The 26,023-nt window shown below is 35.9% G+C and overlaps 2 protein-coding genes across 2 annotated transcripts; both read right to left on the reverse strand.

The window, feature by feature from the left end:
- Positions 1-2,446: 2,446 nt before the first annotated feature.
- LOC135597154 (membrane-anchored ubiquitin-fold protein 3-like) lies at positions 2,447-17,566 on the reverse strand. Its single transcript, XM_065089713.1, has 5 exons — positions 17,427-17,566; positions 16,249-16,581; positions 15,971-16,114; positions 4,026-4,196; positions 2,447-2,837 (listed from the first exon to the last, which is right to left on the reverse strand). The coding sequence occupies exons 3-5, from the start codon at positions 16,098-16,100 to the stop codon at positions 2,782-2,784; spliced, it is 357 nt and encodes a 118-aa protein (XP_064945785.1). The 5' UTR covers positions 16,101-16,114; positions 16,249-16,581; positions 17,427-17,566; the 3' UTR covers positions 2,447-2,781.
- On the reverse strand, positions 17,197-23,911 carry LOC103971186 (uncharacterized). Its single transcript, XM_018820239.2, has 8 exons — positions 23,468-23,911; positions 20,706-20,868; positions 20,176-20,376; positions 19,328-19,576; positions 18,889-19,039; positions 18,633-18,701; positions 18,011-18,176; positions 17,197-17,942 (listed from the first exon to the last, which is right to left on the reverse strand). Exons 1-8 carry the CDS (start codon positions 23,799-23,801, stop codon positions 17,602-17,604), a joined length of 1,674 nt encoding a protein of 557 aa, XP_018675784.2. The 5' UTR covers positions 23,802-23,911; the 3' UTR covers positions 17,197-17,601.
- Between the last annotated feature and the right edge of the window lie 2,112 nt (positions 23,912-26,023).

Raw genomic sequence — 26,023 nt, forward strand, 5'->3', positions numbered from 1 at the left:
TGCCGAGGCGGGGATTACTGTTTGCGCAATGTACAGTAATCCTTGGTCAAAAAAGTTTTACAAGTACACAATGAAAAGAAAGCAAAGTGATAGCCAATTCGGTTACAATTTTTTTAAATCAGAATTGAATCGTCGAAGGATTGGTTGGTTTAGAATGGTGTTCCGGCGGTTTGGTCTTGAATTGTTAATTCTTGTACTATTTTTAAACAAAAAATAATATAAAACACAAAAAAATCATAGTTTTCTTTCTTAAATTTTTAAAAATGGATACAATTTTCTTTTAAAAAAAACTGATATAAAAATATTAAAATAATAAAACTTTTTCTTGCTTTCGGTGTTGGATGTTTGGATCGTTTATTTGGTTGATATATCCAAAATGAGTAGTTATCTTGGTGGTCGATCTCGATCAAGTTTCATTCGTTAAAGGCTTTCTCCGATGCTTTTGTTGATATCGGAGGTGTTGTTAGCATTTACTTTGCAATCATTATCAAAATTAAAAATATTATTATATATCGTGTCTATTATTCAAGAATGAAAAATTCTATACCTGTAATGTTGTTATCAAGCTCGAAAAAAGTAGTAAGACATATACCAAACAAAAAAAGTTATTAGATATATATTAAACTCAAAGTTTGAGCCTGATAATACCTTTGGTTTTTCATCTTTATAATAATAATTTTGTCCCCTTCTAATGTTAAACTCAAAAAAAGTCTTCTAATGTTGTTGACATAAATAAACAAACTTGTCTAGCATTATTTATAACAAAAGTGCAAAATAGTTTTTATACTCCAAAATATTCTTTAAGAAATTCATAGGTATATTTCAATCGGGTAGGAAGATTATTTGAAAATCTTTTAAAGTCTTTTATCATTTAATTTATAAAATCTAGGCCCCACTCTTTCTTACTTGTTAATGACTTTATAAGAAAGAAATTACTTGCTTAACTAGAGAGAAAAGTAAGTTTCAAGAAATCATAAATCTTTTTGTACACATAATTTTAAAATACGACGAGAACACTTAACATAAATAAATAAATAATATATATATATATATATATATATATATATATATATATATATATATATATATATATATATATATATATATATATATAAAATAAAAAAACCAAAATAATCGTTATACGAATGTTGAGAGGGGCAAATTGGTCATTTAAATCAGGCACTAGATCATTGGGTCAACAACTAACGGCTTGAATCGGAATCGAAACCATCGGTTTCGATTTTCCGAGCCTGAGAATTAGAATTGAATTGCCCAAAGATGATATTAGTTTCCATCCGATTCGATTTCAGTTTGAACCAAACCTTGATTAGGGCTAATGATTATTATTACACACGCCAAAAATGCAGGATTCTTACTACAAATGCTATTTCTCATCCCATCTCTCTCTCTCTCTCTGTGACCCATAACAGCCCATCTCTTAAATAATATTTATTTAATACTATTGTTTGAGTTATATTTTTGTCTTAAAAACTCATTTACACTCAACCTTCTTATAACTTTGAAGAAAATTTTAACGTGCTTGATTTTGTTATGTAGATTTTAATTTATCTTTCGTAGCATCAATTTATTTATCAAAATTTATACTTTCGATAGTTTGTAGAAATAAAACTAGATCATCATTAATAGTCAAGTCAATTGTTGACTTTGGAAGATAAATTACGTAGTAATCAAGAATAGCAAGTCAATCGAGATATCTAGTGTTGTTCCTTATTGTATATTATTCGTTCCTCAATGATAAATCTCATCATGAGTTGGTTGATGATCTATTTGTTATTTTTGTACATTGTCAAACTATAGATTAATTGTGAGAATATAATTAGTTTCAGACATTCTTGGCCTATAAATAATTAGGATATAAAATCAACATGGATTGATTTTTTTTTTTGTATTATTAATATAAAAAAATTTATTAGTTATTCTAAAATTTAATTTCTTTTCATGTTGATTATAAATTTTTTACTTCTTGTTGGTAACCAGAGTTTCTGAAATGACTTTAATTCTTCACATAAACCATTATACAAGATTTCAAAACCAATAAAACTATTATTATTTTTTATTAGATCTATAATCTAACTTGAACTAAAGAAAATCTCAACATACCAAGTTTCGATAAAGAAACTATATTAGGGAAAAAGCGACTTCATAAAGATCCTAGACAAATACGAATAATGCCTAGTTTCTAGAATTACAGTCAGTTTAAATGTCTTCAAATAAAAGTTTGCCTTGGGGCTTTGATTTTGTGCAGTAAGTGCTCACTTATTGACTCCAATGGGGCATTAGTTTTGTAAAGCATTTCATGATATCCGTAGCATACTGTTTGACAAGAAAGTGAAGTTTACATGACCTGTTCAAAACTCACTGAAATGCTTCATCAATGTCCTTCATCCAGCCATTATCAACATGTCTGGATCAAAATAACACAGTATGGAGTATAACATCGGAACCATTGGTATTTATCTAAATAATTAGCAGCCAATGCAATCAATATACAAATATGTTTTAACCAAAACTCTAAATCTGTGATGAGATCTACAGGTACAATCTACTCCTTACATAGACCTTGAGCCACTCTCTCCCTCAACACAAATGGCACAACCATACAGCAAACCCGATTCTTCAACAGCTTACACCAAACAGATATGACAGTTCTTTCCCAGAAGACAGGCACGTCCACCTCTGATCTCTGCTCACCGCCAATAAAGCCCAACAGCAGATGACTTCGTTGCTGCTGGCCACAAGCACTGAAGTTCTCTCCTTGCTCTACAATATAGAGCAAGAACAGGTTGTCTTTTTCGGAAACTCGTCGACCTTCTTTTCTGGTGTTATATTAAGAGTTAGCATGCATCATGTATTTAAAAATGAAGAAAAAATGCATCATATAAGATTTTTTTGAAAAATAAAAAATCAATGGTATATAGGCAGACAAATAAGTAGACATTGTTGTGTGTGTGTTACTGTTACATCGACGAAAATGTTTTTCCAAACAAAAAAAAAGCTCAACATTGGCACCGGCGTTGCCTAGACCATTTGGCTACCCTCACCACCCTGCTGTTTTTTGAGTTGAAACAAAGAAGCAACCATTAATCTTAGGAAGGTTCATGTTAGCAAAGTACTGTTCAGTAGCCAGCCTATTGAAATCTGATCTTTTAATGCATATAAATGTTGTAGTTGCATGCTGGTCTGAGGAATGTACATGGACACTAATCAGGAGACTAAAGTGATGACCAGCCATTAATCTGAATCATACCTGTCAGCTAATTATTCCCTTGGAAGTTCAGTTTTAGATCACTAAACAAGTCACCTTAGAGCCACTTGGAAAAGGACTTAATAGCTTTCAAGACAATTTTATTCTGAAAAATCTTAAACCATGACAAAGTACTGTCTGCTCTTAAGCTGATTAACAGAGGCATATTCAAGTGTTGAGCCAAAAAGACAATAGTATCAACACTTGCAACTAATTGAAAGGAAAAAAGATTGCTTCTCTAGTATAGGCCTGCTTTGTCATTTTTTGTTGTTCTAACAATTCTTCTTCAGTTTACCTCCTTTCACTTGCATGTGTACTATTGGTATCCATCCAGTGGCAGATAATTCACTATGTTTGGTTTAAATCAGTTGCATACTCTCATTAACAAATCCTATAGGTGTAGTATCGGGTCTGTGAGTTCATTGCATCATCGTACCCATGAAAACTCAGCTCCCATCTGATTAGCAAAAAACCTAGAAATTTGGCTTAAAAAATACAAATATAGTGTATATTTTTATGCAGCATGTCTGCAACACTTTAAACTTCACAAATAAATTCTATCAGACCCCAGATAGACTTAATGAGTCATTCTTAATATTAGAACCAAGCTGCTGCCAGTCAATTGAAATCTACGCAATGCACCAAATGGCATGAAATTTCATATAAATATAATTGGACTTCAGAGAGTAAGAAAAGATACGATAGTTCCATAGCTTCCAAGAAGAAGTAACAAGATCCAAGTAAACAAGGTCAAGCTTACCAGTTTTAATTTTAGTCAATGATGGTTGCACAACAACATGCATGGTGATAACCCCTGCAGGAAGCTCACCAAATGGTGATCTACACTGGGCAATTGTTTTGTTGTTCTCTAATATTTTGCCCCCACTTATCAATTTGACATCATTAACGACCCTAGGAATAATCTTCTTATCTACAGAATAAAACAAAATGAAAGGACAGAATAAGAATAAGTCACTAACGAAATCAGCACAGACAAAAATCACAAAGCAGCAAAGCATATGCTGCAAATAACATGAATCTAAGAAAATAACAGCTAAAAAAAAACACAATAAAGAAATCCTGATTGTCAAATGTAACCGAATCACCAACTTGCAGATAAAACTTTTTAATACAGACAAAAGCAAACAGTTGTAGCATTGCATATATTTAAGATGTCCAGAACTAACATACACATACTGCAAGTCAAACCAAGTCATAAATACAGAACTAAAGAAAAAAGTTCAAATAACATATAAGAAAAAGTCCAGCGAGCTGAATACATGTAGAAGCCAGTAAAATAGAACCTTCAAGCAAGATAAAATAGAATCATGCAAAAATTAGTCAACAAAAAATATACAATTTGTTAAAAGAGCAAAGAGCTGATATGTATCCAGCTCTAGGATTTTTATTTTTTTTTACATTTATCTGGACAACTTAAGTAAAAAACTTTCCAAAGCAATTTGTACAATCTAGAAATTCATATTTTCAATGGCACTGAATTGTATAGCAGAGCACCAGGGCCTAGTATTATGTTTGGAACCTTGTTATTTGGTTGATCCCCATCTCACAATCGATGAACTCATCATATGCATATAGTTCATTTGAGATATCTACTTGAGTTAGTAGACAAGACACACTTCATTCGTTTTAGGTTGATGTCTGTCAAAGATAGAACAGCTTCACAACGCAACGTCATATACAGCTTCAAATAGATATCTCAAATATAGAAATTCATATTTTCAATAGCACTGAATTGTATGGCAGAGCACCAGGGCCTAGTATTATGTTCAGAACCCATTCTCTCAATTATGCACAGATGGTTATTTGGTTGATCCCCATCTCACAATCGAAGAACTCAACATCTGCCTATAGTTCATTTGAGATATCTATTTGAGTTAGTAGACAAGATACACTTCATATGTTTTAGGTTCGTGTATGTCAAAGCTAGAACAGCTTCACAATACAACGTCATATACAGCTTTAAATAGATATCTCAAATCTAGAAATTCATATTTTCAATAGCACAGAATTGTATGACAGAGCACCAGGGCCTAGTATTATGTTCGGACCCCTGCCTCCCAATGATGAAATGATGGTTATTTGGTTGATCCTCATCTCACAATCAATGAACTCATCATCTGCCAATAGTTCATTTGAGATATCTATTTGAGTTAGTAGACAAGACACACTTCATTCGTTTTAGGTTGCTGTCTGTCAAAGCTAGAACAGCTTCACAACGCAACGTCATATACAGCTTCAAATAGATATCTCAAATCTAGAAATTTATATTTTCAATACCACTGAATTGTATGGCAGAGCACAACGGCCTAGTATTATATTCGAAACCCTATCTCTCAATTATGCACTGATGGTTATTTAGTTGATCCCCATCTTACAATCGATGAACTCATCATCTGCCGATAGTTCATTTGAGATATCTATTTGAGTTAGTAGACAAGACACACTTCATTCGTTTTAGGTTGCTGTCTGTCAAAGCTAGAACAGCTTCACAACGCAACATCATATACAGCTTAAAATACATATCTCAAATCTAGAAATTCATCTTTTCAATAGCACTGAATTGTATGGCAGAGCACTAGGGCCAAGTATTATGTTCAGAACCCTATCTCTTAATTATGCACTGATAGTTATTTCGTTGATCCCCATCTCACGCTCGATGAACTTATAATCTGCCTGTAGTTCATTTGAGATATCTATTTGAGTTAATAAACAAGACACATTTCATTCGTTTTAGGTTGTTGTCTGTCAAAGCTAGAATAGCTTCACAATGTAATGTCATATACAGCTAGAAATAGATATCTCAAATCTAGAAAATCATATTTTCAATAGCACTGAATTGTATGGCAGAGCACCAAGGCCTAGTATTATTTTCGGAACCGTTTCTCTCAATTATGCAAAGATGGTTATTTGGTTGATCCCCATCTCATAATCGATGAACTCATCATCTACCTATAGTTCATTTAAGATATCTTTTGAGTTAATAGACAAGACACACTTCATTGGTTTTAGGTTGGTGTTTGTCAACGCTAGAAGAGCTTCACAACGCAACGTCATATACTACTTCTACTAGATATATCAAATCTAGAAATTCATATTTTTAATAAAACTGAATTGTATGGCAGATCACCAGGGCCTAGTATTATGTTCGGAACCCTGTCTCTCAATTATGCATTGATGGTTATTTGGCTGATCACCATCTCACAATCGATGAACTCATCATCTGCCTATAGCTCATTTGAGATACCTATTTGAGTTTGTAGACAAGACACACATCATTCATTTTAGGTTGGTGTCTGCCAAAGCTAGAACAGCTTCACAACGCAACGTCATATACAACTTCAAATAGATATCTCAAATCTAGAAATTCTTATTTTCAATAACACTGAATTGTATGGCAGAGCACAAGGGCCTAGTATTATGTTCGGAACCCTGTCCCTCAATTATGCATTGATGGTTATTTGGTTCATCACCATCTCACAATCGATGAACTCATTATCTGCCTAGTTCATTTGAGATATCTATTTGAGTTAGTAGACAAGACAGACTTCATTCGTTTTAGGTTGCTGTCTGTCAAAGCCAGAACAGCTTCACAACGCAACGTCATTTACAACTTCTAATAGATATCACAAATCTAGAAATTCATATTTTCAATAGCACTGAATTGTATGGCAGAGCACTAGGGCCTAATATTATGATCGGAAATCTGTCTCTTAATTATGCACTGATGGTTATTTGGTAGATCCCCATCTCACATTCGATGAACTCATCATCTGCCTATAGTTCATTTGAGATAGCTATTTGAGTTAGTAGACAAGACACACTTCATTCGTTTTAGGTTGCTATCTGTCAAAGCTAGAGCAGCTTCACAATGCAACGTCATATACAGCTTCAAAAAGATATCTCAAATCTAGAAATTCATATTTTCAATAGCACTGAATTGTATGGCAGAACACCAGGGCCTAGTATTATGTTCGGAACCATGTCTCTCAATTATGCACTAATGGTTATTTGGTTGATCCCCATCTCACAATCGATGAACTCATCATCTGCCTATAGTTCATTTGAGATATCTATTTGAGTTAGTAGACAAGACACACTTCATTCGTTTTAGGTTGCTGTCTGTCAAAGCTAGAACAGCTTCACAAAGCAACCTCATATATAGCTTAAAATAGATATCTCAAATCTAGAAATTCATCTTTTCAATAGCACTGAATTGTATGGCAGAGCACCAGGGCCAAGTAATATGTTCGGAACACTGTCTCTCAATTATGCACTGATAGTTATTTGGTTGATCCCCATCTCACAATCGATGTACTCATCATCTGCCTAGAGTTCATTTGAGATACCTATTTGAGATAGTAGACAAGACATACTTATTCGTTTTAGGTTGCTGTCTGTCAAAGCCAGAACAGCTTCACAACGCAACTTAATTTACAACTTCTAAAAGATATAACAAATCTAGAAATTCATATTTTCAATAGCCCTGAATTGTATGGCAGAGCACCAGGGCCTAGTATTATGTTCGGAAATCTGTCTCTCAATTATGCACTGATGGTTATTTGGTAGATCCCTATCTCACATTCGCTGAACTCATCATCTGCCGATAATTCATTTGAGATAGCTATTTAAGTTAGTATACAAGACACACTTCATTGATTTGAGGTTGCTATCTGTCAAAGCTAGAACAGCTTCACAATGCAACCTCATATACAACTTCAAATAGATATCTCAAATCTAGAAATTCATATTCACAATAGCACTGAATTGAATGGCAGAGCACCAGGGCCTAGTATTATGTTTGGAACCATGTCTCTCAATTATGCACTGATGGTAATTTGGTTGATCCCCATCTCACAATCGATGAACTCATCATCTGGCTATAGTTCATTTGAGATATCTATTTGAGTTAGTAGACAAGACACACTTCATTCGTTTTAGGTTGCTGTCTGTCAAAGCTAGAACAACTTCACAACGCAACCCCATATACAGCTTCAAATAGATATCTCAAATCTAGAAATTCATATTTTCAATAGCACTGAATTGTATGGCAGAACACAAGGGCCTAGTATTATGTTCAGAACCCTATATCTCAATTATGCACTGATATTTATTTGGTTGATCCCCATCTCACAATCGATGAACTCATCATCTGCCGAGAGTTCATTTCAGATACCTATTTGAGTTAGTAGACAAGACACACTTCATTCGTTTTAGGTTGCCGTCTATCAAAGCTAGAACAGCTTCACAACGCAACGTCATATACAGCTTCTAATAGATATCTCATATCTAGAAATTCATATTTTCGATAGCACTGAATTGTATGGCAGAGCACCAGGGCCTAGTATTATGTTTGGAACCCTGTCTCTCAATTATGCACTGATGGTTATTTGGTTGATCCCCATCTCACAATCGATGAACTCATCATCTGGCTATAGTTCATTTGAGATATCTATTTGAGTTAGTAGACAAGACACACTTCATTCGTTTTAGGTTTCTGTCTGTCATAGCTAGAACTGCTTCACAACGCAATATCATATACAGCTTCAAATAGATATCTCAAATCTAAAAACTCATATTTTCAATAGCACTGAATTGTATGGCAGAGCACCAAGGCCTAGTATTATTTTCGGAACCCTATCGCTCAATTATGCACTGATGGTTACTTGGTTGATCACCATCTCACAATCGATGAACTCATCATCTGCCTATTATTAATTTGAGATATCTATTTGAGTTAGTAGACAAGAAACACTTCATTCGTTTTAGGTTGTTGTCTGTCAAAGCTAGAACAACTTCACAACGCAAAGTCATATACAGCTTCAAATAGATATCTCAAATCTAGTAATTCATATTTTGAATAGCACTGAATTGTATGGCAGAGCACCTGGGCCTAGTATTATATTCGGAACCCTGTCTCTCAATTATGCACTGATAGTAATTTGGTTAATCCCCATCTCATATTCGATGAACTCATCATCTGTCTATAGTTTATTTAAGATATCTATTTGAGTTAGTAGACAAGACACACTTAATTCATTTTCGGTTGTTGTCTATCAAATCTAGAACAGCTTCACAACGCAGCGTCATATACAGCTTCAAATAGTTATCTCAAATTTAGAAATTCATATTTTCAAAAGCACAAAATTTTATGGCAGAGCAATAGGGCCTAGAATTATGTTCGGAAACCTGTCTCTCAATTATGGACTGATGGTTATTTGGTTGATCCCCATCTCCCAATCGATGAACTCATCATCTGCCTATAGTTCATTTAAGATATCTATTTGAGTTAGTAGACAAGACACACTTCATTTGCTTTAGGTTGGTGTTTGTCAAAGCTAGAACAACTTCACATCGCAACGTCATATACAGCTTCAAATAGATATCTCAAATCTAGAAATTCTTATTTTCAATAGCACTGAATTGTATAGCAGAACACCACGGCCTAGTAATATGTTCGGAACTCTGTCTCTCAATTATGCACTGATGGTTATTTGGTTGATCCCCATCTCACAATCGATGAACTCATCATCTGCCTATAGTTCATTTGATATATCTATTTGAGTTAGTAGACAAGACACACTTCATTCGTTTTAGGTTGCTGTCTGTCAAAGCTAGAACATCTTCACAACGGCATGTCATATATAGCTTCAAATAAATATCTCAAATCTAGAAAATTCATATTTTTTATAGCACTGAATTGTATGGCAGAGCACCAGGGCCTACTATTATTTTCGGAACCATGTCTCTCAATTATATACTAATGGTTATTTGATTGATCCCCATTTCACAATCGATGAATTTATCATCTGCCTATAGTTAATTTGAGATATCTATTTGAGTTAGTAGACAAGACACACTTCATTCGTTTTAGGTTGCTGTCTGTCAAAGCTAGAACAACTTCATATTGTAATGTCATATATAGCTTGAAATAGATATCTCAAATTTATAAAATCATATTTTCAATAGCAATGAAATGTATGGCAGAGCACCAAGGCCTAGTATTATTTTCGGAACCCTTTCTCTCAATTATACACTGATAGTTATTTGATTGATCCCCATCTCACAATCGATGAACTCATCATCTCCCTATAGTTCAATTGAGATATCTTTTGAGTTAGTAGAAAAGACACACTTCATTCGTTTTAGGTTGGTGTCTGTCAAAGCTAGAACAGCTTCACAACGCAACGTCATATATAGCTTCAAATAGATATCTCAAATCTAGAAATTCTTATTTTCAATAGCACTGAATTGTATAGCAGAACACCACGGCCTAGTAATATGTTCGGAACCCTGTCACTCAATTATGCACTGATGGTTATTTGGTTGATCCCAATCTCACAATCGATGAACTCATCATCTGCCTATAGTTCATTTGATATATCTATTTGAGTTAGTAGACAAGACACACTTCATTCGTTCTAGGTTGCTGTCTGTCAAAGCTAGAACATCTTCACAACGTCATGTCATATATAGCTTCAAATAAATATCTCAAATCTAGAAAATTCATATTTTCAATAGCACTGAATTGTATGGCAGAGCACCAGGGCCTACTATTATTTTCGGAACCCTGTCTCTCAATTATGCAGCGATGGTTATTTGGTTGATCCCCATTTCACAATTGATGAATTCATCATCTGCCTATAGTTTATTTGAGATATCTATTTGAGTTAGTAGACAAGACACACTTCATTTGCTTTAGGTTGGTGTTTGTCAAAGCTAGAACAGCTTCACAACGCAATGTCATATACAACTTCAAATAGATATCTCGATTCTAGAAATTCATATTTTCAATAGCACTGAATTGTATGGCAGAGCACCGAGGCCTAGTATTATTTTCGAAACCCTTTCTCTCAATTATGCACTGATGGTTATTAGGTTTATCCCCATCTCACAATCGATGAACTCATCATCTACATATAGTTAATTTGAGATATCTATTTGAGTTAGTAGATTGGACACACTTCATTCGTTTTAGGTTGGTGTCTGTCAAAGCTAGAACAGCTTCACAACGCAACATCATATACAACTTCTAATAAATATTTCAAAACTAGAAATTCATATTTTCAATAGCACTGGATTGTATGGCAGAGCACCAGGGCCTAGTATTACTTTCGGATCCCTGTCTCCCAATTATGCACTGATGGTTATTTGGTTGATCTCAGTCTCAAAATCGATGGCTCATCATCTGCCTATAGTTCATTTGAGATATCTATTTTAGTTAGTAGACAAGACACACTTCATTCGTTTTAGGTTTCTGTCTGTCATAGCTAGAACTGCTTCACAACGCAAGGTCATATACAGCTTCAAATAGATATCTCAAATCTAAAAATTCATATTTTCAATAGCACTAAATTGTATGACAGAGCACTCGGGCCTAGTATTATGTTGGGAACCTTGTCTCTCAATTATGCACTGATGGTTATTTGGTTGATACCTATCTCACAATCGATGAACTCATCATCTGCCTATAGTTCATTTGAGATATCTATTTGAGTTAGTAGACAAGACACACTTCATTCGTTTTAGGTTGCTATCTATCAAAGCTAGAACAGCTTCACAACGCAACGTCATATACAACTTCAACTAGATATCTCAAATCTAAAAATTCATATTTTCAATATCACTGAATTGTATGGCAAAGCACCAGGGCCAAGTTTTATGTTCGGAGCCCTGTCTCTCAATTATGCACTGATGGTTATTTGGTTGATCCCCGTCTCACAATCGATGAACTCATCATATGCCTATAGTTCATTTGAGATACCTACTTAAGTTAGTTGACAAGACACACTTCATTCGTTTTAGGTTCCTGTATGTCAAAGCTAGAACAACTTCACAACGCAACGTCATATACAGCCTAAATAGATATCTCAAATATAGAAATTCATATTTTCATTAGCACTGAATTGTATTGGAGAGCACCAGGGCCTAGTATTATGTTCGAAACCCTGTCTCTCAATTATGCACTGATGGTTATTTGGTTGATCCCCATCTCACAATCGATGAACTCATCATTTGCCTATAGTTCATTTGAGATACCTATTTGAGTTTGTAGACAAGACACACTTCATTCGTTTTAGGTTGCTGTCTGTCAAAGCTAGAACAACTTCAAAACGTCATGTCATATATAGCTTCAAATAGATATCTCAAATCTAGAAATTCATATTTTCAATAGCACTGAATTGTATGGCAGAGCACCAGGGCCTACTATTATTTTTGGAACCCTGTCTCTCAATTATGCACGGATGGATATTTGGTTGATCCCCTTTTCACAATCAATGAATTTATCATCTGCCTATAGTTAATTTGAGATATCTATTTGAGTTAGTAGACAAGACACACTTCATTCGTTTTAGGTTGCTGTATGTCAAAGCTAGAATAGCTTCACAATGTAATGTCATATACAGCTTGAAATAGATATCTCAAATCTAGAAAATCATATTTTCAATAGCACTGAATTGTATGGCAGAGCACTAAGGCCTAGTATTATTTTCGGAAACCTTTCTCTCAATTATGCACTGATGGTTATTTGGTTGATCCCCATCTCACAATAGATGAACTCATCATCTACCTATAGTTCATTTGAGATATCTTTTAAGTTAGTAAACAAGACACACTTCATTCGTTTTAGGTTGGTGTCTATCAAAGCTAGAACAGCTTCACAACGAAACGTCATATACAGCTTCGAATAGATATCTCAAATCTAGAAATTCTTATTTTCAAAAGCACTGAATTGTATGGCAGAACACCAAGGCCTAGTAATATGTTCGGAACCCTGTCTATCAATTATGCACTGATGGTTATTTGGTTGATCCCCATCTCACAATCGATGAACTCATCATCTGTCTATAGTTCATTTGAGATATTTATTTGAGTTAGTAGACAAGACAAACTTTATTCGTTTTAGGTTGCTGTCTGTCAATGTTAGAACAGCTTCACAATGCAACGTCATATATAGCATCAAATAGATATCTCAAATTTAGAAATTCATATTTTCAATAGCATTGCATTGTGTGGCAGAGCACCAGGGCCTAGTATTATTTTCGGAACCCTGTCTCTTAATTATACACCGATGGTTATTTGGTTGATCCCCATTTCACAATCAATGAATTCATCATCAGCCTATAGTTTATTTGAGATATCTTTTTGAGTTAGTAGATAAGACACACTTCATTTGTTTTAGGTTGGTGTTTCTGTCAAAGCTAGAACAGCTTCACAACGCAACGTCATATATAGCTTCAAAAAGATATATCAATTCTAGAAATTCATATTTTCAATAGCACTGAATTGTATGGCAGAGCACCAAGGCCTAGTATTATTTTCGGAACCCTTTATCTCAATTATGCACTGATGGTTATTTGGTTGATCCCCATCTCACAATCGATGAACTCATCATCTACCTATAGTTAATTTTAGATATCTATTTGAGTTAGTAGACAGGACACACTTCATTCGTTTTAGGTTGCTGTCTGTCAAAGCTAGAACAACTTCACAACTTAACGTCATATACAGCTTCAAATAGATATTTCAAATCTAGAAATTCATATTTTCAATAGCACTGAATTGTATGGCTGAGCACCAGGGCCTAGTATTATGTTCGGATCCCTGTCTCTCAATTATGCCCTTATGGTTATTTGGTTGATCCCCATCTCACAATCGATGAACTCATCATCTGCCTATAGTTCATTTGAGATATCTATTTGAGTTAGTAGACAAGACACACTTCACTCGTTTTAGGTTGTTGTCTGTCAAAGCTAGAACAGCTTCACAACGCAATGTCATATACAACTTCAAATAGATATCTCAAATCTAAAAATTCATATTTTCAATAGCACTGAATTGTATGACAGAGAACCAAGGCCTAGTATTATTTTCGGAACCCTGTCGCTCAATTATGCACTGATTGTTATTTGGTTGATCCCCATTTCACAATCGATGAATTCATCATCTGTCTATAGTTATTTGAGATATCTATTTGAGTTAGTAGACAAGACACACTTCATTCGTTTTAGGTTGCTATCTGTCAAAGCTAGAGCAGCTTCACAACGCAACGTCATATACAGCTTCAAATAGATATCTCAAATCTAGAAATTCATATTTTCAATAGCACTGAATTGTATGGCAAAGCACCAGGGCCTAGTATTATGTTCGGAGCCCTGTCTCTCAATTATGCATTGATGATTATTTGGTTGATCCCCGTCTCACAATCGATAAACTCATCATCTGCCTATAGTTCATTTGAGATATCTATTTGAGTTAGTTGACAAGACACACTTCATTCGTTTAAGGTTCTTGTCTGTTAAAGCCAGAACAGCTTCACAACGCAACGTCATATACAGCCTTAAATAGATATCTCAAATATAGAAATTCATATTTTCAATAGCACTGAATTGTATGGCAGAGCACCGGGGCCTAGTATTATGTTCGAAACCCTGTCTCTCAAGTATGCACTGATGGTTATTTGGTTGATCCCCTTCTCACAATCGATGAACTCATCATCTGCTTATAGTTCATTTGAGATATCTATTTGAGTTTGTAGACAAGACACACTTCATTCATTTTAGGTTGGTGTCTGTCAAAGCTAAAACAGCTTCACAACGCAACGTAATATACAGCTTCAAATAGATATCTCAAATCTAGAAATTCATATTTTCAATAGCACTGAATTGTATGGCAGAGCACCAGGGCCTAATATTATGTTCGGATCCCTATCTCTCAATTATGCACCGATGGTTATTTGGTTGATCCCCATCTCATAATCGATGAACTCATCATCTGCCTATAGTTCATTTGAATATCTATTTGAGTTAGTAGACAAGACACACTTCATTCGTTTTAGGTTGCTGTCTATCAAAGCTAGAACAGTTTCACAACGCAACGTCATATACAGCTTCTAATAGATATCTCAAATCTAGAAATTCATATTTTCGATAGCACTGAATTGTATGGCAGAGCACCAGGGCCTAGTATTATGTTTGGAACCCTGTCTCTCAATTATGCACTGATGGTTATTTAGTTGATCCCCATCTCACAATCGATGAACTCATCATCTGGCTATAGTTCATTTGAGATATCTATTTGAGTTAGTAGACAAGACACACTTCATTCGTTTTAGGTTTCTGTCTGTCATCGCTAGAACTGCTTCACAACGCAAGGTCATATACAGCTTCAAATAGATATCTCAAATCTAAAAATTCATATTTTCAATAGCACTAAATTGTATGACAGAGCACCCGGGCCTAGTATTATGTTCGGAACCTTGTCTCTCAATTATGCACTGATGGTTATTTGGTTGATCCCTATCTGACAATCGATGAACTCATCATCTGCCTATTGTTCATTTGAGATATCTATTTGAGTTAATAGACATGACACGCTTCATTCGTTTTAGGTTGCCATCTGTCAAAGCTAGAACAGCTTCACAACTCAACGTCATATACAGCACCTGAAATCCAACCAAACAACAGAAGTGATATCCGAGCTAAGTTTGCAAAATCTTCTACACGGAGGCAACAAGCTCGACACAGAAAAGAAGCAAAACAGCGGATTCACCAGAAAAAGATCTCGACTTAACGAAAGATACAGGAAGCCGAGGGTAAACAAAGACGGAAATTTCTTTTCAAGAGATTCACAGTAAAAAAGAGATTTTGACCAATGGATGTAATAAAGAGAAACAGGAAGTCGTACCTCGCGGCCATTCCGAGATAATCCTTTCCTTGAGCATGGCAACGGTGGAGGAAGAAGAGTAGCGTATCGGACCGATGTCGGATCCATCACACAGCCGGAACTTGAGCTCGACCAAATCCTCTTCTGGCATTTGTCCTCTCCAATCTATTACCAATCAAATCCAAAACAAGAAATGGAAAAAAGGGCAATCAAATAATGACCTATTAGTTCATCCACCAGCAAGAATTCCCGTGCTAGAACAAAATACAAGTCGGCAAACAAAGAAAAAGAAGCCGTACCTTCTGTAGCGGAATCGAGAAGGAACGGCGAGGCCTAGAAGCGAAAGAGATCGGATGGGTGGGGGGGGGGGGGTTGCGGGGGTGCAGGATCCGCGAACCAGGAGTGGATCGAAGGGAATACCTTGTGGAAGAAATCCTCAGATGGATTTCCACAATAAATTATCAGGATTAGGGTTAAAGAGCGGAAGCGCTTGATCCGAAGAAGGAAAGTGGGAATCAACGAATATATGAACGATTGATACACTGTACGTAATACTTTCACGTGCTGTGACCGGGAGATGGTGGGCCCACAGGGTATGCTCCACTGACAAGGCAGTCAACTCCGACGGGTTTCTGTACAATATTGTCGGCATCATTCACAGTACGATTATTATATTCCTGCAAACTGAAAAATTTACGGAAAGCTTGCGTGACTGACTGGTCAACGTAATATTGACCGAGACCCTTTTTTTTCTGTCATTTAGCCTCTTTTTACTTGACAGTTTAAAAAGTTGTCATTCTATTTTCGCTGAAAACATGCAGGGAGAAGAGAAAATAAACAAACTTATGCATATAGCATTGCTTTTTTACTTTTTTAGATTAAATCAGTTGCTAAGTCTATGTACTTTTAAGTGATAATATATGCTACATTAAAGTAAAAGGATATCTTTGTAGCAGCCCATCGGTATCGGTATCAGTATCGGTATCGGTGCTGGGCGTTTGACCACAGAAGAAAACAGAAACGTAGAATGGTCAATAAAGCATGTAGTCTGAGGCACGACGTGGGGCCTCGTCGCCAACCATTTTGTAAGACATAAAAGTAGAGCCACACAATGCTTAGCGTAGTCTGAGGCTGCTCTGCTGTCGCGGAGACCACCGCAGAACCCTTTAAAGTCTCTTTTATATTCGTGCGACTCACCCTCTTTCATTATGAGAAAAAACATAATCTCATTTCTCGATCACACGATCTAAAAAACACTAGATTAATTTTTTATAAAAAAATCCAAAGAAAATTTTCTGATGGTTAAGATACACCGTACTCACTACTGCAGGTAAGAAGATTGTTTCTACGATCTGTATTTTGATCACTTAGATCATGATTAGGCCACTGCAACATATGAATCATATATCCAACGTGATGTGAACGAAATTGGTTCTTAGGAAACAAGCTATGAGTTGAAAAGGCAATGGCAAGTTACCTATGACGTTGCGTATGAGTTGAACCGAGTAACAGCCTCTGTAAAATGGCCCTTGATGCATGCAGCAAGCATTCACACACCAGGAACATAACCCTCTGTGGATGATAGATGGTGCTCGTGGCAAGTCCGCAAGCATGCTGACAACAGTTTGGTCTCCACAGGCATCGGAATTCTTTCACTGGCTAATGATTTTTAGGGTTTTGACACGATCTTCCCTGGATCTACAGAAGGCCTGCAGGTGGCTTTCGACGACATCGCCATTCTCCGTTAGAGTAACACCATAGGATTTTAGTCTCTGGATATCTCGAGGAATGGGGCTTTGCCACTCACCATCCCACCAGGCCGGTGGGAGGAGCGGCGTCAGGGCACACTGGTGGGACTGGTGGCGACAGCTCAGAGGACCAGCAAATCTGTTCCAGATGTGGCCCCATCCAATCTGGTTTCTGAGACCATCAACCAACAGGTTACTCTGGAAGCTGCTGAAGAACTTAAAGTTGGTGCCCGAGGGATCTTTACCTGTGAAGCCAGAGAGCTGACCATTACTCACAAGACAGGGGATCGAGATGAAGTTGTGGGGAGCATACCATGTCGATTTGCTGCTGCCAGTGCTGCAATCAGCTGTGCATAAGTTGTACCAACACGACGGTGTGCTCCAGAAACCACAGCATGTTTGGCTCGCGATGCTAGGAAGAAATCCACAAATGCCACCCATCTGGGTGCAGGGCCCCAGTCCTTGACTCTAAAATCAGACTGAAGACAAAAAAAAGAGTCAACTTGTAACTGTTATTGGTTTCTAAATGAATGCAGTAGGTGAGTCAATAGAAAGGGGAATCAGGTAACAAGTTTCAGACAACAGGTCAAACTTGTCAATTCGGACAAGATTTCGGTAGAACACAAAAGAGTACCGGACAATCCTAACCACAAAAATGTGATACTCCAGAAGTGATGACAAAAATCCATCTTTTCACCAGAAAGGGACCAAGTTGTAAAAATACAGAAGAAACCCAATCACCATCCGAATGGTAGATTATTTCTGATGAACAATAGAGTTTACTTCCAGCAAGAAAAGATAAGGAACCAGAGTCAAAGACTACAAACATGGTTTTAGATATAAATCGAAGATTAAAGGAAACAAGGGATGTATGATGCTGCTTTTGCATTGCTGTCAATATGATCTTGTAAAACCATTCAAATTAGGCATGATACCTGCTTTAGTGTGCCCATGTTCCCAACAGAACTATTCCCCTGGAAGAACTTGTAATTAAAATGAAGTACCTGTTCAAAGTGAAAGTTAGTCAAAATGCATCTTTTATTGAAATAAAGAACTGGTAATGAAAGTATACATGTTTGCATTGTGTTCGTGTTGTGTTCCATTTCGACAGAATATCAAGTCAAACCTTCATGAAAGGGGAACTAATGACCATCCATTGCCAAAAAAAAAAACAAAAGAAGAGATTTTTACTTCTGCAAATTCAGCCAGGTAGGGAGTAATCTCCGTGATGAACGATGGTGTATCAGAGACCAAAACCACCCTAGGTTTTGCAATCTGCTGCTGAAAGCTGATTAGTGCCCTCTTGATGCATTGTACTGCAGCCTGTATTGCTCGTATAGACCTTAGAACAGCATCCAAGATATTTTTAGTAAGTCATTGTAAGTTTGAGACTTCAATTAAACCATCTACATGATTTTTTTCAATTGCAGATTAATTACAGTTGCTGATGTTGTCACCAAATATGGCAAGTTGTTCAACAAGTATCATAACAAGGAATTATTAGGGCATTGTTCTGAAACCAGAGAGATACTGCTTGCTCAAAGGCCAAGGAGTAAAGTTTCAAGACCAGTGATTATAGTCATACTGCCCAATTAACGAAGCATCAGAGGTTTAAGGCAAAACCAGTTACCTGTTAGTCATCATCCGCATGTGAAGCACAACATCAGGATCCGCACCTTGCAAAACCCAATCAACAGCTTCTTCAATCGCTTGTGTAGGAGATAGAATTACATGCATCAGCTCACCAAACACATTAGGCCTAGATTCTAGTGAGTCTTCCCGCCCAAAGAGAACTAAAGCAGCATTTTTCATTTGAGGATGTACATTCTTCAAAAAAAACTGAATGGCCACTGCATCTGTGGTGCCTTGGAACCTGTAGCTAACAGAATCTACAGTCAGATCCGGTCCACACCATTAAAATCGATTGTTTTATGAGTATTCAGAAAAAAATATCAAAATTGACCAAAAAATTAAAGCCTCGGGTGGCTCTCATGCTATGGCTCAGAGGAAAAAAATTAGATAGAGCAGCACACAAGTGCTTAAAGTAAACCACAAATAATAACCAATTTAGCATAAAACAACGATGAAGCTGGCAGATAATGTGTTTCATATTTTTGTCTTTTTTTTTCTTCCATGTCAAAACATGATACAAAATTATTTTTCAGGAGGGAAAAACATGCGCTAGGTTTGACTTTCCCACTTAAGAAAAAACAAATTAAAAAGATGAGGCATTTAACTCAGAAAAGATAACCTAGAAAGTAAAAACAAGCCTTATTTGATATGGAGGGGTATGATTAACCATGGTCCTACAAGGGAAGAGTTTTGTATGTTTTGTCATTTCTTTAGTAGTGGATAAAAAACTTGTACCAATTTTTTATACAACATCCTGATAGCATAACAGAATCCTGAAATCTGTGAAGTCTGTAAACACAACCATTAGTATAATTTACCATACAAGTTACTTCAACATGGACTCACCAGATGATAGGATGCTTCCAGCTCTTCCAATCACTACAAAGAACATTTGTCTCTGCTGGATGTTCGAAGTTATCAATTCTCATTATTAATCTCCTCCCATATTTAACAGCACAATCATGCTTTCTCCATAAATGCTTGACTTCTTTCAGAGTAAATGAAATGTTGGTAAAAGAAATGTAATCCCCAAAAGGATACAGCTGCCTGTAAGAAAAAAATGAAGGCTCTCTACTGAGAACATTCTTCCAATTAATATAGCCTACTAATTCGTTCTTCAGTTATCACAAACATCAGGCAACATATTGATAAATTGTATACTGCATCATTTACACCAAAGAAGCAGAGTCCTAACAAGTGATGATAGGAGGTAGCAATATGCATGAATACTGAAAAAGGTGATTGATCAAACCAAGAGTAAAAATACAAACAGAATATTCAGAGAGTTATTCAAAAAACTTTTATATCCTTCCAATGTTAAGCATTCACAAAGCCACTTGCATAGAAGAACATAGCTGAAGGGAGTATTAATATGCCTGGTTTGCCCAATGATCAAGGATCGATTTAGCATAACACTTAAAGCTGCTGCAGTTAAAATCTTGTATATTTCATTTCCAAAACCCGCCTCTGATGCCTTGCCTATCACAAAACCTTGTCGACAAAACTGGTGTGCAGGTAGCTCTCGTACTCTAGCAGCCCCTGACAAGTTAAACAAGTAAAGCTTTCACTTTGAACCTATTTCTTGACTTACCTATTTAAAATTAGAGCAGATGGTGATTTTTGATATGATTAAAACAGTCAAAGCCTTCTCAACATTCTCATTTTTCAAGTATTTGGCAAAGTTAAGCTGAACTCAATTCAGTTAATATGCACAATTCAGTTGATTAATTGCAAACATATAAGTAACCAACTAAGCTCTAAAATATTAGTTTCTTCAGCACATTTTAATCATTACAAATGAGGCTGAAATTTAATCAGGTGACTTTCCCAACTCAAAATTTTGGCATTACTTTCCAGAAATTATTTTTAAAAAATAGTAGCTAAAGGTCTTAAATTTAAAAAGGAACAACAAAATTATATCAAACCCAGATATGCTGAAAGGTGAAAATCTACAAGGAAGCATCATAAACATTGAACAGCAAGTAGGTCCCATAAATAAAGAGACAAGTTGATTATCTTCCAAGAAGATTGAAGTGTTCAACATGTGGACACCTAAAAGTAAGACATCGGCTTAAGATAAATGTAAGAAAAAACATATAAAACTCAAGAGCATAAGCATATAAATGCAAGATATACAACAGTGTGACAACTTTAACCAATCATACGATACCTAGAAGATAGATGCATGAATTTGAAAAAGTTGTGAAGATTATTCAGCGAGTTTTTGTTATGTAACCATAGAATGTAATAATCAAACAAACTTTAATGACTGTTCACAGTTTTGCAACATGATCTTTATAACAGTACCAGAATCAACCATACTAGATTTGGTGGGAATATTTTGCATTCATTCTTCTGATTATTTTACTTGAGAAAGAGAAAAAACAAGACCACCTTATTTCCAGTTACCGAGAGTAAATTAGAAATACAAAGTCCAGATGATAGTGGACTTGAAGAAAGAAGGAAAATGAACAAAAGAGAAAATATTAATAAAAATCATCTAAAGTTCATTCCTTATAAAACATGGGAAAGTAACCAAGTAGAGACCCAGCTAGTTTGTAAAAACTGAACCAGCATAGCTAGCTATCCTACAGAAGTCATAATTGTGGTTGCAAGGTCTGTTACACTTAAACACTCTGGTTTCTCACCAGCAAGCATACGATGACCAGTAGATCTTCCCAAAAAACTACATATCAGGCATTATTGTTATTTCCTAAAATAAGATCAGACCAAGTCAGCTATGAAGTTTTGTGGTTTCTAAAATACATGCAAAAAAGCTCATTCTCTTCATGCACCAATCTCGTACCTGTCAAAACATCCCAGCTTCTCATTTGTTTTTCCAAAATGTGTCAAAATATTTTCATGTCCTAGATAGGGCTTCCTGTTGTAGATTATTCATTAAATTATACTAGTTCATAATAGATAAAACAATAAAAGCAAGTGAAAACACTTACCATTGCTGACTGAAAAGTATCAATATTTTGTCAAACTAGTAAAAATCAAGTCTCACATTTATTATTCCATTCTGATCTAGTATTGAGTGGTAACTTCATTAAATTATTTTTTTACATGTTTTCTTGTACAACTTTAAAGAAAGAAACCTGACATTTATCACAGTTCAAATAAATCCTCCGGTATAACTATGCATCCATGCCTTTGTAGCTGTAGACTCAACTGAAATTATTGATAGAAATTAGAATGTATTTACAACAACATAATTTTCTTTATCTAATAAAATGGATGATAATAATTTTAGAATGTGCAATGTAAATGTCAAACGCATCCACACTCCACAGATAACTGTAAAGTAGCCAAACCCATAAAAACTAAAAAGGGCAGCAAATTGCATGAGGTTCATGGTGGATCACAGACTTCTACTGAAATTCACTAATGATAAAGCTTAAGTCGTGGTTTGTACTGATATGAAAATTTGTTGGTTTACTGCATAACTATCCAAAATTGACCATCAGCATTTCCTCTGAAACTTGCACTGTATAAACTTAGCTTGATCAATGAGAGAATCATTATTTAATGATTAATCTGACTTGTTCTGGCATCTATTTTGTTGTTCATCACCTGCATAAAGCCCACTGCTAGAAAACTGATTATGGATGACTAATTGTTCCAAATTAATTCAAGAATACCTTTACCGTCGGTAGAACATATCAAACATAAATTAGTAATTCTAACTCATCCATGACCTACAATATACTTAAATGCTAGGGGCTTTTTCTACAATTTATTTAAAATACACGTAATCATTCCCTAAGTGTACTCAAAACGCTCAAAATTATCTCCTAAATTTGACTCTTAGATAACCAGATTTGGTTCTTGAAAGTCTCCATCTTACTTCGGTGATGAATATTAGCTAGCCCTGCTAAACAATCATTTATCTATCTTTCCCTTATCATGACAATTGCCCTTTAGCCCAAGTCACAAGACCTGAATCAAGATCATGATCTCAACCCACCTAACAATCTCGGTCATCCCATTTTGAAGGTGTCAGCTAGCTTCGAATCCCGCCTTCACCACTTACCCCTTTGCAAAGAATTGGAAAAAAAAATCGTGATAGAAACACAAGCAGTGTCTGTAAACAAAGTATATCTGAGAACAACTCGTGCTTGAATTTGTAATATACCATGGAGATCGAAGTGGCGTTTGATGACTTCCCTCACCCTTAAGCTCTCCATCTCGGAGCTGTCAGCGAAGGCCTCGCCCATCTTCTCCACAATAGCGCAGGAGGCTCTATCGGTTCCTCCCTCCACAACCTCCTCCTCCTCCTGTTGAGTCCCGATATCCTCCTCCCGATTGGGCCGATCGCCGACACGGGAGCCGAGGACGATGCCGTCGGAGGGCTCGACGGGCCTGGTGGAGATGAAGAGGAGGAAAAGAGCGGTGGAGACGACGGCCGCGAGGAGGAGGCGGCGGTGGCGCTTCCGGCGGGAGGGTGACGACCAGAGAGGATGCCGCATCTCGACCCGGTCGCAGTTCCAAGAAAGCGGTGTAGCTATCCCTTTCAGATCTAATACGGCGTAGTCCGAAGGGGTACTTCTAAATTGGTTCTTCGTAACGAAGCAGGTACTCACCCCGCGACAACCCGAGCTGGCACCTATAGTTGGGTTTAGCTCGGACACCAAATAAATAAATAAATATATATATAAATATAAATATAATATATATATATATATATATATATATATATATATATATATATATATGTGTGTATGAGAGAGAGAGAGAGAGAGAGAGAGAGAGAGAGAGTATAAAGTTGATGATTTTCATATTTCTTATGAAACTCAAATAATATATCTATATATATTTAATATTTCAAAAGATATATATATATATATATATATATATATATATGTATGTATGTATGTATGTATGTATATGTAGGTTTAGTTGGGACACCAAAGATATATATGTATATATGTGTGAGACTATAAAGATGATGATTTTTCATATTTCTTATAAAACTCAAATTATATATATATATATATATATATATATGATTTTAATATTTCAAATAATATATATTATATTAAAATTTAAAGGGCAAATATGCTTAAGGACTATTTTTTAAAAATCCATCTAAGTACAAAGAAACTCGATTGAGGAGCAAACACATGGACTTATACAGATTTAGCAAAATGGTCAAGAACTGTCACAGTAAATTGCCATGGACATATCATGAGAGCTAGAGGAAAGCACTGTCAAGAGAAGCCTGTATCAAGATATGTGTTGAACATCAAGCACATAGATTAACCATCAGGAAGAGTGAAACCCAATTCTTATACTTACTGATGCAAAAACAACAGCTCTTGTGAGCTAGGAAAAAAAATCTAAATTAGTACCAAAAGTATTGAAGAGAAATTGTGAAGCAACATTGCAAGTCGCGATGCAAGATCAATTGCAAAACAAAATCACAGACGGCACAATTAAACTGCAAACCTCATTGTACCAAAGATTTTGCACAAAGTCCATCCAACATTCCAGCAGAAGCAAGATGCAGAACAAGACTAGTGGCATAATCAGATAAGTTTCACATCAGAATGTGTGGATGAGAATTTGTTCTCACATCTTTCCAAAGGAACATCTGATTTCCTTTTCAAGCATTGATGTAGAAAATGTGTTCTCTATCATTTATGGCTGCAGACTCACACAGGAAAAAGAAGGCAAATATTGTTTTTGACAAAGATTATGTGCATATACAATTTAGAGTAGTGCCCATTCTATCAAAACAACAGTAGATGTCCACCTATCAAATCAAACAGACTTATTGACCATTTATTTAACTTCATGACTATTTGGTAGCAAGTTTCAGTAATCCATATGAAGCATGCCGGTTCTCTAGAACATTCATCAGTTTGAAGTTTAGTCTAAGAGAAACCAGTTTATAAAGTAGTCTTTTTTCTCTCTTTGAATGCATCAAACTCCACAATAATCAGGTTTGCAAGCACCAGCCCTTACAGGATAATGAGTTCATTTATCTCCGGCACTTACGATAATGGTTTACCCTTGGAAGGAACCTGCAGCTTTCTTGTTCTCTGTTTGACTCCAAAGCAATATAATAATACCCTAGCTATCTTAACTACTACAACATGCAAGACTGAGGCCAAAGCCTATCCACATATGGTGAGGGCAAAAAGAATGTGGTTTTACTGTCACCTCATCTGTTTATCACGTGTTTCTATCCATTCGGCAAGCCTCCTGTCACATCAATTACCAATCGAAACAAAAACAAAGAAGAAAAATACTAACTAAAACTAATCAACAAAAACTAGACCAAACCTGATTAAATCCCATTTCAACTACCAATCAATTGAATGCTAGATCTAAACCCACTCTGTATTACCTTTCAGCAGCCTCAGATACAATAGTGCAAGAAGGCTCTCTAACTTGCAACCCTTGAAACTCAAGCAAACGAGAGATGTTGTGCTCTGTCATAAAGATGGTCATGTTAGGCAAATGCTAAACATACATGCACATGCTTGTCTTGCCTGCCTAATCACAATGCTCACCACAAGGTTACCTGCTTTAATGTATGGGCCACCTTTCTGAGAGTCTGGGCCTCTTCTGCATTCAATAGTGCCTATGTTGATTTTGAGGCATGGGGCACGAGTAGGACACTTTTGCCTGCATGGCTAGTTTTGGCGGCAGTTCACTAAGATTATTTGTACTAGGCTTCGTATGA

The sequence above is a fragment of the Musa acuminata genome, chromosome BXJ1-11, assembly GCF_036884655.1.
Source record: "Musa acuminata AAA Group cultivar baxijiao chromosome BXJ1-11, Cavendish_Baxijiao_AAA, whole genome shotgun sequence".
Classification (NCBI taxonomy): Eukaryota; Viridiplantae; Streptophyta; class Magnoliopsida; order Zingiberales; family Musaceae; genus Musa; species Musa acuminata.